We start from the raw sequence: 16,450 nt of genomic DNA, 5'->3' as shown, positions 1-16,450 counted from the left end.
TCTTTGAGACTCTTTACCTTAGACTAGGACCAGATTTTCCCTCCACACCATGTCAGTCTCCAAGATCTTCGACCCCTTACAGAAACTTCAACTAGAAAGCAACTTCCGCAACTTCCGACAACATGCAGCTTACGACAACAATGAAATCTTAGGAGACTTCGATCTCCCAACCCAGACCATGAAACAGAGAGAGAGGCACCAAAAGTTCGATTTTCCTCTTCTCTAGAGACTCCCCCAAACTCACACTTCTTTTGTCCTCCCAGCAACAAACTTCGCACTTCACCAGCTCTTCTTGAGATATCGAACTTGCTTGAGAGTGATTGCTCCAAATGACTTTGACCTCCTACAATATATAGGCTTCTTGTGGGTCGAATGGGAGTCCTTATGCTGACTTGATCTCCTTAGGCTGACATGATGGGGAGGACACATAATTCGTATTTGACTTGATACAAAATCTTTTTACATGATCCGAAAGCCCAAGAAGGGTATCTGCGAATGTACAATGACTCTATGAACTCAATATTAATCCTAGGAGTCCACAATGGGGACATTGACTAATATAATGATGACCCAAGCATGAAACCCATGCTGTAATAAGTCATTGTTACAATAATGAAATTCTTTTCTTTATTCTTTTGACAAGTACATTACATAATGACTCAAGTACATTATTGAAGACCGAACATAGTTACTTTTCCCAACAGTGATGGTGTTCAAATGTATGCGTCCTAGCATTGTGCTCTAATCTAGTGGAAAGTTAGAGCTTATCAGTCAAGGTCTTGCTATTTTTGAGATTGACAATGCTAGTTATGATGTTGATGCTTGATGATGACTTATCAATCCGACTCTTCTTATGAGAATATTTCAATTTGAGAGTATCCTTTTACCAATTGTGTAATTATGAATCCTCCCTAGTTAGGAGGGAGTTTTGAAAATGTAAATAGGTTCGGTCTTCATAATTGTTATTATACTTATATCAAAATGTATTTTGTAAAAGCAAAATAAGAAAAATAATTATTAGTCAAGGCATGTTCTCATGCTCATAGGGTTTTTTGAGTCAAGTATTTGTAATTGAGTCAAAGTCCTATTTGGACTCCTTGTAAGAAAAAAGAAAATTATTTTTATCTTGTATCAAAAAGTCAATTTATCCTCCACAGGTCCAATTCGGCCCTCTAGATGGACAAATAAGCTGCTCCCTCGCAACCCTGCTCCTGAGGCTGGATTTTTGTGATAATAATGCAGGTCACTGAAACTATTTTTGAGATGATATGGGAAACTCAAGAAGGACTGTAATGACTGTAATATGCGAGCTTCAAGAGGACTATAAGGTGTGTGTAATACAAGCTACATGAAAGATGAGTATCTCTATGAGAAAGAAAAGTTTGTGACAGATGAAGTTGATCACATTGAGGATAAAACATCTACATGAAAGATGAGTAGCTCTATGAGAAAGAAAAGTTTGTGACAGATGAAGTTGATCACATTGAGGATAAAACTTGATAGAGAATGGAGGGATGACTTGGGGCACTTGTGAAGGTCTTGATCTTGGCCTTGTGTTTTGAATGTCTCACTTTGATTTGATTCTATAAGAAGAGATGTTGGTTTGGGTTTCCCCCTTGTGGGGTTTGCCCTGGCTTGAAGCCTATCTTGTGTTTATTGTCTCTTGTGATCTTCATGTTTATGTTTTTGATAATTGTTTGATGAAAAAGAACATAATAAAATAATAAGAATCCAACAAACATTCACAAGCAATTATCATAAAAGAGAAATCTACCTAATATACAAACACATTGATTTCTCAACAGTGGAAAGGGGCAATACTTCAAAGAAGATGTCCATAGCCATGGTACTAGTTGATCTAGGTCCAACATCTTTATGTGCTATAATGGGAAGAGGGAGCAATCATGGAAGCATGAGTTACCCCTATCCCCGACATGCTTTTTCCACCCCCTTTGGTGAGCCTTTTACTTTAATGATTTATCTTTCTTTCTTACATCACTTAGGAGACCCAACTTGCTTTATGCTTTTTCAACGCCCCATAAAAATGTAGCAGTTTATCGATCAGCGGGGTTGGGACATTCACGAATTCCTTTATTTAGATAGAGCATGAAATGGTAAGGAGTTGGGTGATGGCTAATGACAGGGTAAAGCTCATGCTAGGCATTTCCCACGTGCTTTTTATGTCCTAGCCATCTTTTTATGTGCTAGCCATCTTTTGCGTTTTACATTTTCTTTATCCGTGTCTTCATCTGCTTTTATCTACCTCTTACAACAAATTTCCTAGCCTTGACTCAGAGATGAGGATATAAGGTGCCAATCCCAATGGCTAATGATAATCAACCCAAAGAATGGATGTTGATAATAAGGGAAACATGGAAGGTGGCAAGTGCCCCTCATGAAGGAAGGCTAAATTATATCAATCAATGCCTCCTATTAGGACCCCTCACGAAGGAAGGTTCTCAGGGGAGGTCACATTGGACTAGGGGCAAAGGATAGCCTTCCCGATGAAGCATAGGAATAGGGGTACAATCAAGGGCGGTCAATCATCCAGTTTGGCCTGTGAATCATATTAGTATGCCTCAAAACATTAAATGAAAGCACATGATTTCTGAAATGGTAGTGTATGTTTTGATAGATGACCCACCTTCCTTCAAGAAACAAGATAGATGGGAGAGAGCATTGACCGGAGTGTGAGTGGAGAATTCTGAAGTGAAGCTATCTGTGTATCATCATAGAGCTGTTGGTTGGTTGGCTGACCAATGGGGAGAAAAAAAATCTCTAATGGGTTACCCACTTTTGGTGGGTAATAGGTCCTTTAGAAGCTTAAAGAAAAGTATTGCATTAAATTGTATGAAGTAGCAAGCCAACCAACATAAGTTGGAGAGAGAATTTGAGTTTGGAGATTGGGTATTTGTCAGGCTTCAACCTTACAAATACCTATCCTTGAAACATGGAAAGAACAAGTTGGCCCCGAAGTTTTATGGACCATATCGGATTGACAAAAAGATCAACGAAGTAGCATATCGCTTGGATCTACTCGATAAAAGCCACATTCAAAATGTTTTCCATGTATCTTGCCTCAAGAGATTGTTGGGAAGACACCAAACTTCACAGAGAACACTCCTTTGTTTAGATGATGAAGGGAAGACCATTTTAGAATAAGAAGGTATCATTGCTACCAGAGAAAAGAAATTATGCTTTGAGTAGTTAAAGAATATCTCATTTAGTGGAAGAACCTACTGGAAGAAGATGTATCTTGGGAGATAAAGAATTTTTGTCAACAACATCCTTTGTTACCTATGCTTCGAGGACAAAGCATTTCTTAGGGGGAAGGCAATGCTATATATAAAATAAATAATAATTAAGCTAAAAAATAATAAAATTATATATATAAATAATAATAATAATAATAATTATGAAGGATATGACTAAAAAAGGTCACGAATTTTCAAACAAGCACCTTAGGCCATGTTTAAGCCGAGCCCTCATTGTAATATTAACACATTCATAATTACTATTTTATTATATATTTTTCATGCCTTAGAGCAATATATTTTGTCTCTATCAATCTTCCTTTTCACACATGAAGGGATTAGTTAGAGTCAATTGAATCTTTCTAGTGGCATGCTCCCTTCTTGGGCATAGTTTTCAAGGCATGCATTATTTTATTTGTTTCAGTACACTTCTTTAGGGCACACTCTCTTGGATTGGTTGGAAATCTTTATGACATTGCATATGGAGGAATATTTTATTGGTTTATTGATGAGGTTTAATGATTCTTGGCATATTCTCCCATGGCACACTTCATTGGAGTATATTATATTATTTGTTGGGTGGTTGAGATAGTTATATGGTATAGTCATTTAGGGTGCACCTCTCCTAGGTACTCTCTCATCTTTATTGCATGGGTATTTCATATACACTTGGCACCTCTTCTTGGATAGTGTCCTCACCTCTTTGACTTGGCATGTATATTATTATATTTGAGGTGGTTATGGAGGGCATTTACTGGAAGGTATTTGGCATATTTGGATGGCCACACATGAGGCTTTTGCATGCACTTTTCATGGTCTCCTTTCTATTTTTGGAGATTATTATTACAAGATGTACATGGGGAAGTTTCTACTTGCTATTTTTGATGTTTGTCTTGGATGGTGTACATTTGGAGAATATTTCACTTGCTATTTTTGGGTTGACCACATCTTTCATTGTGAAGTGCTCCATCTATTTGGCACCTTGCACAGTCCTCCATGGAGTTGGTTGCCTTGGGATTCATATGTGGATTGGTTGCATTCATCTTGTGGGCCTCTTGCACTTTTTGGAGGAGGTTGTTGTGGAGCATCTCCTAGGAGGATTATTATATTGTTTATTCTCTCATGCATACTGTTGGGTGCACTTGGCGAGTTCTCCTAGGTGGACCTTGGAGCACATCCTCTCATGTGGAGAATTATTTTATTATATCTTGCATGTATGCATTCTTGGAGGGTGCATTTCATGTGGACACTTGTCATTTGACTTGGTTTGGTGCTTACTTTTGGTGGTATACCCCTTCATGAACATTATTTGTTGTATACTACTCTATCTTTAGATGGGGTGAGTTGGATTGGAGAGGTTAGTTTCTGCATGCCTTGATTTGGTCAACCATGGATTGAGGAGAGATATAACTACTACATTATTTTACTATTCATTTGGCTTGTCGTGGAGTTAGAAGGGTAATGATATTTAATTGCATGAGAGAAGAGACTCACTCTATAAAGAGAACCTCTCTCTCCATTTGAATTGTGGTTGGGACATTTGGGGAAGCTCTCTCTCCGTTATAAAGGGAAGTTCTCTCCATTGTAAGGTTCAAGAAAGATAAGTTCTATCTCCATTGTAAGATTCACGATATCATTTTACCATTGCGAGGCTTAAATTTTTGCATGCTTTTTATGTTGTTGGATAATTGTCGGAACCTCTTGCATGTATTAAAGAGGCCATGAAATAGAATATTTGCCATTTGGATAGGAATAACGTGAGGAGGTTCTCCCTTTTATTTCCTTCTGCTGTTGTATTTCTGCATGTATTAATTAATATATCATTGTAGAGCAGCACAAGTGGTGGTTGTAATTAATATATCATTTTAGAGCAGCACCTTCATCAACTTGTTCAAGAGTGGCACCAATAGAGCTCTAAGGATTTATTTATGCAGTTATTTCCAGCATTTTTAAGGCTCATTGTGGCATCCTATTTGCAAACCTTTCCTCAATTATTCATAAAAGAACGCTCTCTAGAGTGTTGTTCCTTGACTCTATTTTTCCCAAGATTTGGTAGGCACTAGTCCCAGGGTTTCTATCATACTTATTGTTCTCAAACCATTCATATTTTCACCATTCTTGCAACTATTTGTTTTGTTTAAGCCTTCCACTTCTAACATCATCTAGGACCTCCACTCCATAGCCTTGTGTTGGAGAAGAGCCATCCTAAAGAGAGAGGAAGAGCTATTCAGGTGACAGTGGGTAGCCTTCTTGAGTTGGACAAAACTAAAACCTTGGTGATTGGGACTTTACACCTTGTGGGTGCTACATCTTGTTGTCACAGTTCCCAAGTACACATTGCTCTAGTAGGTTGTTTTGGTGCACTTCTAGTAACTTGTGATGGTATCCAAAGGTGAAGGTGAAAATGTACGTTCAAGTCCTTGGTGGAAATTCAAATTCTCCTGTATCATTGTTTCCACTGCGTATGAGATTTGGGCTGTTTTCTTCCCTTCAGCTTCAGCCTGAAGCATTAATTGATACCTTGTGTCTCCTCTGCTTATATCGTATACAGATCCTGTTCTTTTTGTACTTAATAACAACTTAACCATTCAGTAATCTTCTCTATTTGTAACAACCTAAATCTCGACTTTGATTGTCTATGATGAACTTTATTGGCCACATATGTTTATATATTTGCATCTGCCTTTAGAACCTGTACAGTTTTACAGAAATGAGAGGCTTGTTTCATCTGTGAGGCTTTCTTGTTTTCTGTTACAACTTAAAACCCATACATTTTATTATGATCCATTCTACTTGCTTTGATGGCCATCCCTTCAAATGTTTCTCCAGATACACCTTTCCAGCTCAGAACTGTTATAATTTGTTCCTTCAGAGTTTGCCGAACATGCTTTAATTGTTCAATATTTTCTGTATCCACCATTCCCATACTCCTCATTGTTTATATTTTGTCTTGTCTATCTGACACGTTTCAGTGGGCAATGTGCATCAAAATTAACTGTTTGACAATTTGCAATTACAGGGGAAGGTCTCTTCTAGTTGCTGTATGATTAGAGGGAGTTATTTATTTATTTTGGGGGTCACTTTTGGGTGTGTGGATTACAAAGAGCATAGTCATGATAAGTGATAGTAGCTTGTTTCTGGTTTTAGTATCTAAATTGGTATTCTGTTGCAGGTTGAATCTTTGCGTAAAATTTTCCTTATCAATTGTTTGTCAGCTATTCAACAACCACTGATGGGACACGAGGTTGCCGCAACATTTGTAAGAGGGCTTAGTGTAGCTATTGAAATGCACATTAATACTCTTGTGGACAGAGAAGTTGAATTCATTCTCGAAAGGTGTGGAATGCAAAATAAGGTTTCTCACATACGGAATCACTTAAAAAAGCATTCACAGTCTGAAATTGTCTTGAAGGAGGAATCTGATTTAAGCAAGCCACTGGCAGAAGTGGAAGAGATGTCACTATCCTCAGTTGCAGAGTCCTTGAAAATTTTCTTTGGGCTTGTAGCTGGCAGTGAGGGTGCCCTTCCAGAATTTCAGCAACTGCAGGTTCCTCAATTGCGTACTGAGGTTTGCAGCCGACTTTCAAGGGTGCTTGCGGAATCCTACGAGCTTGTGTATAATGCAGTCCTTGATCCTGAGAATGGATATCCGGAGCCAAGGACTGTGCTGAGGCATTCCCCTGATCAGATAAGAACTATCTTAGGTATTTAGGTAAACTGTTTCTGTGACTTGCTCTCTAAAAGAAAGGAAAATGACGTTGTCTACGTTATCTTTATAATGAATAGGTGAATAGGATCGAGACGAAGTTTGGGAGGGCAGTCTCAAAGTAATTTGTGTATTTTCAGTGCATCTCATGGTGCTGTGGAAATCAAGCCAGGAGTTTCTTTGATGAATAATTATTTTATAAAACATGTTAGATCGATGGCTCTCAATGTTGCTTTGAGGCATTGTAAAATTTCAAGACGTGAAAAAATGTGGAATATGGCTGTTCATAATGATGCCTTGTTACCATGTTTACTAAGCGACCATCAGTGCGTAGAAAGCTTTTCTTAGAGTTCTTGACAATAGAAATGGATGGCTATCTTATAATCCTCGAGTTCTAGTTCAGATGTTCACTATGAAAAATAGGCGAGAGATACTTACGTTATTCATCTCATAATTTTGTAATATTTCATTGCCCATTCTCTAGAAAGTGGGGTTCCATGATGGAAGCTTTGCTTTGAGGAGAGATTAAAAGATGTGAAATATATCAGTTTAATTTTTATTAAACAATCCAATTTTATGAAATATTCTCCTCTGTATTCGGATAACATCTCTGTGCTGATTGAATACTATTTTTTTCCCCGCAAAAATACAGTATTCAGACTTAGTTCTCTCTTGGCATATGACATTTAGAATGTGTTTTTTTATACAATGCTAGCAAGTTGTAACATTATGATTTAGCAACCTTTAAAAAAATCGCTTTTTAAGAAGAAAATTCCAACTCTCTATCTTTATAATAATAATGGTGGTTGGCTAAGTGTGTCTTTTATTTATTTTTTAATTATACTTCTCGAGGTGGTGGTTCCTAAATTTGTGAATTGAATTTTACAATATTTAGAAAAATAAATTTGTATAATTTTACAAAAGGAAAATGGTAAAGCCCCTTTCCATGTGGTTATTTGCAATATAAACATTTTCTTTCTATTGATTATAAGGCAGCTTTGATGTACATAAATGTATGTATGTTGACTCTATGGTAACTTTGACGTTTTAAATGTATCTTTGATGTTCCATAGTATCATGTGGTTATTTGCAATATAAACATTTTCTTTCTATTGATTATAAGGCAACTTTGATGACATAAATGTACCTATGTTGACTCTAGGGTAACTTTGATGTTTTAAATATATCTTTGAAACCAAGTAATGTTCCATAGTATTAGGATAGAAACACACTAGGATAGAAACACACATATCTTTGTGTTTGATTTTGTAGTTGGTACTATGAAGTTTCCTTATGGGCCTAAAAATGATTTTGAGTTGGTTATATGTATAAGAAGTATTGTATCATGTTAGTAAGTTAATCATATTAGCTAATTTATACACACAAATGTAATATCATCATATTTATGTTAGTGAGTTACTCATGTTAGCTTATCTATATATGTATATGTAATATCAAAATATTTATGTTGCATTAGACCTTTTCCACAAGTTAAATTTTTTATTACTTTTATGATGTAATAATGTTCTAGTGCTAAATTTTAATATTTTTGTATTTCAATATTCGTAAAGAGACATTTTTATATATAACACTTGAGTAGTAACTTGAGTTTTATTTTAAGAGGTTTTACCGAGTTTTAGTATAAATAGAGGCTTTTCTTATTGATATCTTAGAAATTCCCTCCCTTGAACATAATTTGAGTTCACATGTGCGGGTGTATCCTCAATTTGTTGTGTTCCATTGTCTTTTGAGGTTTACTGCTTTCATGTCTTTTGTTGCCTATTTCAATTACTCTTGTAGTTGTAGTATTTGCTCAATTTCAATAAATGCACATTGCAAGTTGGTATCAAACATAAAGTTTTTTGCTTTTGTTGGAGAACCAAAGCTTTGGGGTTTTAATAAAAAACACCGAAGTGGTATATCATATAATGTGACTAATGAATATTTAAACAAATGCTTTGCAAGGTTTACAATTTGGGAATGAAAGGAAAAATGATTATGACTCTAGAGTTAGATAGATCAATCCATAAATCTAAAACATTTGATGAGAGGAAAGGGAACCCCAAGGAAACAAGAGATACCACCTCTTTAAACTTGTTAGCCACATGGAACTCTCATGGACCCATTTTTATCTCTAGATGATCTTGCAATATGATTTTGGAGGTGAAGCGGAGGAGCATTGTGATTTATTTGACAAAACTTACTAATAACCATCATAACTTACAAGAAAAAACATGAAGTTCAATTAGATAAAAATTTATGTTGAATATGATGTTTACAATTGAAGCATGTGTTCTCTTCTAGGATGTTGAAGAGATGAGTCATGATGTAAATATTGAGAGGATTATTTAGCTATGGTGGATATAGGATGATGTTCTTGTTAAAAAAGAGATACTTGGCCACAGAGGATTGCCCAAGGGGGAGTGAAGCTTCTAGGAATTAAATTACATAAAAGAAAGGCCAAGTTTAAGGACAACAATGATGAACTCAAATGGGGATAGATAGGTAAAGGGTCTTTTTCAATCACAGGGGCTTCTCAAATAGAGGAAAAGTACATTTCACATAAAAAAACATGGTTTCGAAGTAGATTTGGAAACTGGGAACATGGTCAAAAAGCTCCACCTTACTTTGGTTTCTCATCAGAAGAAAGGTTTTGACTTGGAATAAACTACAAAGAAGAGGTTAAGAGGGATCATCTCTTTGCTTCATGTGTAGACTAAAAGTAGAAAGAAGAGAGCACCTCTTCAACCAATGCAATCAAGTTGATCTCACATGGGATAGGTATGCCATGACTTTTGGGCAAACAAATAGAAGAGAGGATATTCTAGAAACAATAAGAGATTTTTGATATTCCCAAACCCAGTCTTAAACAAGATATTATAAGCTATCTCTATGTTTCATCTTGTGGTCAATTTGGAAAGAAACAACCAACATATATTAAGGCGGGGAACTGATCTGAAATTGGATTAGGTGAATTCTTCCTCTTTTCCAAAATCAAATAAAACAAAACTTAGGACCGTGTCAATGCTTTGCAAGGTTAAAAATGGGTCTTGAAACAACAAGTTTATTCAATGTCTCTTCAAACATGAATTAGTCTTGATATGTAACTGAACATAATGAACATAATACACATAATCCACGAAGGCTTAAAGAAGAGCAATATAAAAGTTTGTTGACGAAGTTCACTCGTATTGGGCTACATCTCCAGGCATGTCAACATGACTAGACCACTCATATATTCAGTATCAATGAAGTACATAAACATTTGCTGCAGGTAAATATGTGGCTATTACCCCTACAAGGTAATGTTCTCCTACAAAGAACTCTCACAACAACAACAACTCAAAACATCTCCTACAAAGATGACATACTTCAACTGAAATGAGCTAAAAACATCATGTGAACCCTTCAATTCCACATTGAAGCACATAATCAAAACTTCATGTTAAGAGAAGTTAAACCTGAGCTGAACCCTGCTGGTTACAACTGCTACAGTAGCCTTTTGGAAGTGAGAATACTCCTACAAAGTCTTCTCCATGCCCAAATACCTTCCAGAACTACTTCCAAACCCTGACTGATCCATACACCTTTAGTCTCAACCCTACAAAAGGCTCCAAAGATGTGTTCAAAACAGAAATTAGAGGTTACCAATGGATTTGGAACATCTAAAAACCCCTAAGCAGCCTCTTTCTGAGCTCAATTTGGATAAAAGCTCCAAAAATTATGAGCTTCCAAGCTTTCTCATGAACTTCACTGTTACCCATCCTACAAATTCGGCCTTTTGGTTAACTGCCCTACAAATTTGCCTCGAAAATCGCTAACAGAGCGACAATCTAGCCCTCTGTAGCCGCATTTTGTCGGATCATTAATTTAGCCTCTAATGCCTTGAGATCGAAAATCAAGGCCATATGGGCGCATGGGGCCGAGGGTTGGGCCTTGACGCTCGCCATCGTCGGTTAAGCCCCTCATAAGTCAGGCGAACGATTTTGTGGTGCCACAGGTCCATAGGTTGGGCCTTAATGCTTGCCCTACCTGTCAGAGATCTTTTCCTCTGCCCGCTTGGTCACATCGAGTTGCATACGCCCTTGGGGCTGGCCCCCATCCTTGGTGCCTTTTAACTAGCGCTCAAAGTGTCCGCACTATGGTGTGGGTTGTCGCCGATCCTTGGCCCCTTCCCCCATATACAATGTACAACCCTGGCCTCTTCCCCCATATATAATGTGCACACACCTTTTATATGGTTTCTGCACTATGATTAACAAGGGACATAGTGCAACCTGTTGGTAAGGCTTGTTGTTGCTTGGTGGAAGGTCTCAAGTTCGATCCTTGTGGTGTGTTGTTCGGCTCAAACCAATATTTTTGACCGTTGTTAGGAGACCACGTGGCTGCCATCCACTGGCCCATGTGGCTCCCTCATATTGGACCACATAAAAAAACACCATCCACCAATCAAAACACTGAAAACTTTGACCAACTCAGTGAGGCCAAGTGGCAACCTACCACTGGCCCTAAAAAATCCACAAAACACAGTGAAATCCCAATTTGCCATTTTTTTGCCTATTTGGGAAAATAGTCAGCGGGCTATAACTTGAGCTCCCGGTGTCAGATTGAGGTGAAATGAACATTGTCGGATTAAGAACGATGAACACTTTGTTTTGGCACTGGTTTGAACAAGTTTTGAGCACTTTCATTTTCAAGCATAAAATTGATCACCTGATCACACATCCCCACTGGGATCTTTTGGACTCCAAAAGTTTACTTCCCTAGTCAATATAAAGAGATTGGAACTCAAAAATACCTAGAAACTCAATCCAAAATGCAAATTTTTCAATTGGTGCCCTTCAAGCCCCAATGAAGGAAGTGCATTTATCATCCTCATGAAGACCTACTATCCTGTCAAGAATTGAGCCAACATTCTTATCGCTGTAGCAGGAACAAAACATTGATGAGTGGAATCTGAACATTCTCTTTAAGCTCATCTTTGCATGGCTCCAAAAAACATTTCATCTTGAAGTTTAAACTGTTTAAGACAAACTTGACTCCATCTTGGAAATCAGAAACAAAATAAATTTGCTTTAACATCTTCAAGCTGAGCTTGTACATAAAAAGTACACTGCTACAAAATTTTCCATGATATGATTGACCTTGCCTACAATACATAGTCATCTTATACAATCTTAAAAACAAAGATTCAATTCACACAAGTTTCAAATCGAATACTTGTATCAATGAACATATGACAATTTGTAGACAACTTTGAACGACAATCTTGTACATTCACAAAAGTCTTTGAACATGTGGACTATAACAAGTCAATACATACACCAATGAAAAACATCTACTTGTTGAACATAGTGACAATAATGTTCACTTTACAAAAGTACCTAAACAGGTAATGACAACAAGTATTTACAAAATTTTACAAAACAACTTTACAATAAGTGTACCCAAACTTTTCCTCTCCTAGGCTTGTGGGTTCTCTTCTTGCACCATCTTTGTTTTGAAGGTCGCTTAGGATTGTGGAGAGTCCTCTTTGCCAACTTTTGTTTCCCTTGTATTATGCAACATAATCTCTTTACCTTTCTTTGAATGGAGTTCCAGATGCAACTTAAAAACATCGTTTAGTGTCATGTCCATGCACTTTGCAATGAGCACAAAAAACTTCTTGTTTGCTGACATACAAGTTTTCTCATGCAAAAGAAAGTCATAATGCTTGATGCCCAAAATTTGGTTCATTCGTTTAACCATTATCAAACGTTGCTCACATACAACCAGACAATGGTCAAAAGCATTACAAAATGTACAAGGGTATTGTTTCCACAAGTATTCAAAATTTCCATGCACTGGAAAACACCCCTGAGAGTTATACCTATCTCTAGAGTTGCAGCTTTGACGGTTGTCACAAGGTGGTGACATCTCATGCTCAGATGTTTGATGTACCTCAAGCTGTTTGGAGCACTCTCCAAACTCCTTTCAGCTATATCCCAATCCGTGGTACTTCGGTCTTTCCTCAACCATAATCGGATTGGTAATACCATTTTTGCGAAGAACTCCACCTTCATATCCCATTTTGGAAAGCAACTTCATATCTATGCCCTTGGTATGTTGCTTGAACATTGCAAAAGAGTTGTTATGCATGAAAACGAAAAGAGTGGAACTTGAGATACTAATTAGCTCTTTAAACTTGTCATGTATCTTGACAGATTTTGATGATGACGATGATGGTCAACTTGTAGATGAATCTAGCCATCCGCTCTTATCCAATGGCATATGGTGTGCTTCTTGAAGATGTTTGCAAAATGTGCATGAAACATCTTCCACATATGATGCAAAACCACTATTTGAACCATGACCACACACTGACCTCATTTTGGAGGTTTCCTTTCTGGTGCAGGAGTTGAGATTTCTGCAACTTGCTCATCAAGGATTTGCTGCAATATAAAGCACACGTCTCTTCTCGTCTTCAACTATCTCCAACATCCTTCTCAATTCTATGTTCTCCAGTCGAAGAGCCAAATTCTGGTCCTCTAGCTCTTGGAGATTCTTTTTGCTGCCCATCTTGCAACTTGGTCAGCTGGTGCTTTGATACCAAACTGATTTGAAATTGGATTAGGTGATTTCTTTCTCTTTTCCAAAATTAAATAAAACAAAACTCAAGAGCGTGTCAACGCTTTGCAAGGTTAAAAATGGGTCTTGAAACAAAAGGTTTATTCATTGTCTCTTCAAACATGAATTAGTCTTCATATGTAACTGAAGATAATGAACATAACCCACATAATCCATGAAGACATAAAGAAGATCAAGACATTGGTTTGTTGATGGAATTCACCCCTCTTGGGCTACATCTCCGGGCTTATCAACATGACCAGACCACTCATATATTCAGTATCAATGAAGTACATAAACATTTGCTGCAGGTAAATATTTGGCTATTACCCCTATAAGGTAATGTTCTCCTACAAAGAACTCTCACAACAACAACAACTCCAAACGTCTCCTACGAAGATGACATACTTCAACTGAAATGAGCTAAAAACATCATGTGAACCCTTCAATTCCACATTGAAGCACATAATCAAAGCTTCATGTTAAGAGAAGTCAAACCTGAGCTGAACCCTGTTGGTTACAACTGCTAGAGTAGCCTTCTGGAAGTGAGAATACTCCTACAAAGCCTTCTCCATGCCCAAATACCTTCCAGAATTGCTTCCAAACCCTGACTGATCCATACACTTTTAGTCTCAAACATACAAAAATACTTTGAAGATGTGCTCAAAACATAAATTATAGGTTACCAATGAATTCAGAATATCCAGAAACCCCTAAGCGGCCTCTTTCTGAGCTCAATTTGGATAAAAACTCCAAACGTTATGAGCTTCCAAGCTCTCTCATGAACTTGAATGTTAACCATCCTACAAATTCGACCTTCTAGCTAATTGTCCTACAAATCCGCCCCAAAAATCGCTAACATAGTGACAATTTAGCCCTCCACAAGTGCATTTTGTCAGGTCATTAGTTTAGCCTCTAATGCCTTGAGACCGAAAATCAAGGCCATATGGGCGCATGGGGCCGAGGGCTGGGCCTTAACCCGCCGATTAAGCCCCTTAGAAGTCGGGCGAACGATTTTGTGGTGCCACGGGTCCATGGGTTGGGCCTTAATGCCCACCCTACCCATCAGAGCTCTTTTCCTCTACTCGCCGGGTCACATCGGGTTGCATACGCCCCGAGATTGGCCCCCATCCTTGGTGCCTTCCGACTATCGCTCAAAGACTTTGGGGTGTGGCCTGGGGCTAGGGCTTAGCCTTGGTCCCTTCCCCCATATACAACGTTCGGATACCTTTATATGGTTTTTGCACTATGATTAAAAAAGAACATAATGCGGCCTGTTGGTAAGGCTTGTTGCTGCTTGGTGGAAGGTCTCGAGTTCAATCCCTGTGGTGCACTGTTCGGCTCAAAGTAATATTTTTGATCACTCTTAGGAGGCCACATAACTACCATCCACTGACCCATGTGACTCCCTCCTATTAGACCACATAAAAAACACCATCGACCAATCAAAACACATAAAAATTTGACCAATGCGGTGAGTCCAAGTGGTAGCTTGCCATTGGCCCTTAAAAACCCAAAAACACAGTCAAACCCCAATTTGCCATTTTTCCCCTGTTTGGGAAAATGGTAAGCGGGTTATAACTTGAGCTCCCGGTGTCGGATTTAGGTGAAACGAACATTGTTGGATTCAGAACGACATACACTTTGATTTGGTGCCAGTTTCAACAAGTTTTGGGCACTTTCATTTTCAAGCATAAAATTGATCATCTGATAAGGAACAATGGAGTTTAAAAGTATTGTGCATTAGGATATCCTAAAATATAAAAGAAACCACACTATTAATGTCATGGGCATGGGAAAACAAAACTCAGTCAAAGAGAAAATATTTTTTCAATTTTGGGGGATTTAAGAAGCCTTTGTCATCAAAACCTAAAGCATCTTCCCCCTCAACTAAACCTCTAGAGATGTGGTCACCAACTTTTGTAGACTTAATAAAACTCAATGTTGATGGAGCCTCAAAAGGGAACTAAAGCCCCTCAAGGATATGAAGAGATTCCAAAGACGCCTCGAGATTTATCCTCAAATCCTTCATGGGATCCTTGGGGATAAATGCAAACAATTCAGTAGAACTCGTTGCTTTGGAACAAGGTCTTTGAATAACAATTAAACAAGGCTATGGAAAGCTTATAATAGAGGGAGATTCTCATTCTCATAAATACCCTTGAACAAATGTTGAATGGAACCCTTGAGCACATGTTGGCCATAATTGGAGGCTCTTTAAGGTATGGAAGCAATATTCAATTATATTGCTCACATCCCTATGCTCATGCCCCTCTATGTCAAACATAAGTAGATTACTTGGTGGATTGTCTAGCCAATGGAGAGGTGCTAATTCCCAATGAAGCATGAGATATCAACTAAGACAACCTAGAAGCAAATTCCATGAGGTAGGCTTGCTCCACTATCAATAGTTCAAAGGCTTATTACTTGTATATGTTGTAAGGTAGGCAAGGTTCAAAGGTGATGGACGCTGATGGAAGGTTACAAGTGGCATTTAATTGATAGGACTATGACACATGGGCATAAGGGAAGAAGGACGATGGTGGTCATTTCGACAAGCCCCCTTATTGATTTGAAGGTTTAGGGACTCATTCTACCTACAATGATGATAATGGATTTGCATGGGCATGCACAAGACTACATTATCTTGTTCTTTTGGAAATGATTTCTGAAAGAGATTCTACAACTTCTTGGTTAGAATGGTATGTAAAAGTGTAATATTCCATTCTTAAAATATCTCTATTATGCCAATAATTTTCTGGCTTTGTTTGATTTAGTATTTGGGAGATTTTTTTAAACAATTAGAATGTATTTGGATGTAGGTGTCTTTCTCTGATATTTCATTTCAAATAACAAGTACAATGCCAAGATAACTATGAGCGTA

The 16,450-nt window shown here is 37.7% G+C and overlaps 1 protein-coding gene across 1 annotated transcript in view; it reads left to right on the top strand.

Annotated features, from left to right (window-relative positions):
• The window catches only part of LOC149146651 (oligomeric golgi complex subunit), a 118,458-nt gene extending 111,094 nt beyond the window's left edge, over positions 1–7,364 (top strand). The window contains exon 11 of the mRNA XM_089448948.1: positions 6,427–7,364. Coding sequence (XP_089305074.1) covers positions 6,427–6,966 — 540 coding nt within the window. The 3' untranslated portion in view covers positions 6,967–7,364. The remainder of the gene's footprint in view (positions 1–6,426) is intronic.
• The last annotated feature ends 9,086 nt before the right edge of the window (positions 7,365–16,450 follow it).

The sequence above is a fragment of the Pinus tabuliformis genome, chromosome X (assembly GCF_031772625.1).
Source record: "Pinus tabuliformis cultivar Carrire ecotype Pingquan chromosome X, CPIR1, whole genome shotgun sequence".
NCBI lineage: Eukaryota > Viridiplantae > Streptophyta > Pinopsida > Pinales > Pinaceae > Pinus > Pinus tabuliformis.
Note: the sequence above shows the minus strand (reverse complement) of the source record. Positions and strands in the feature narration are given on the sequence as shown.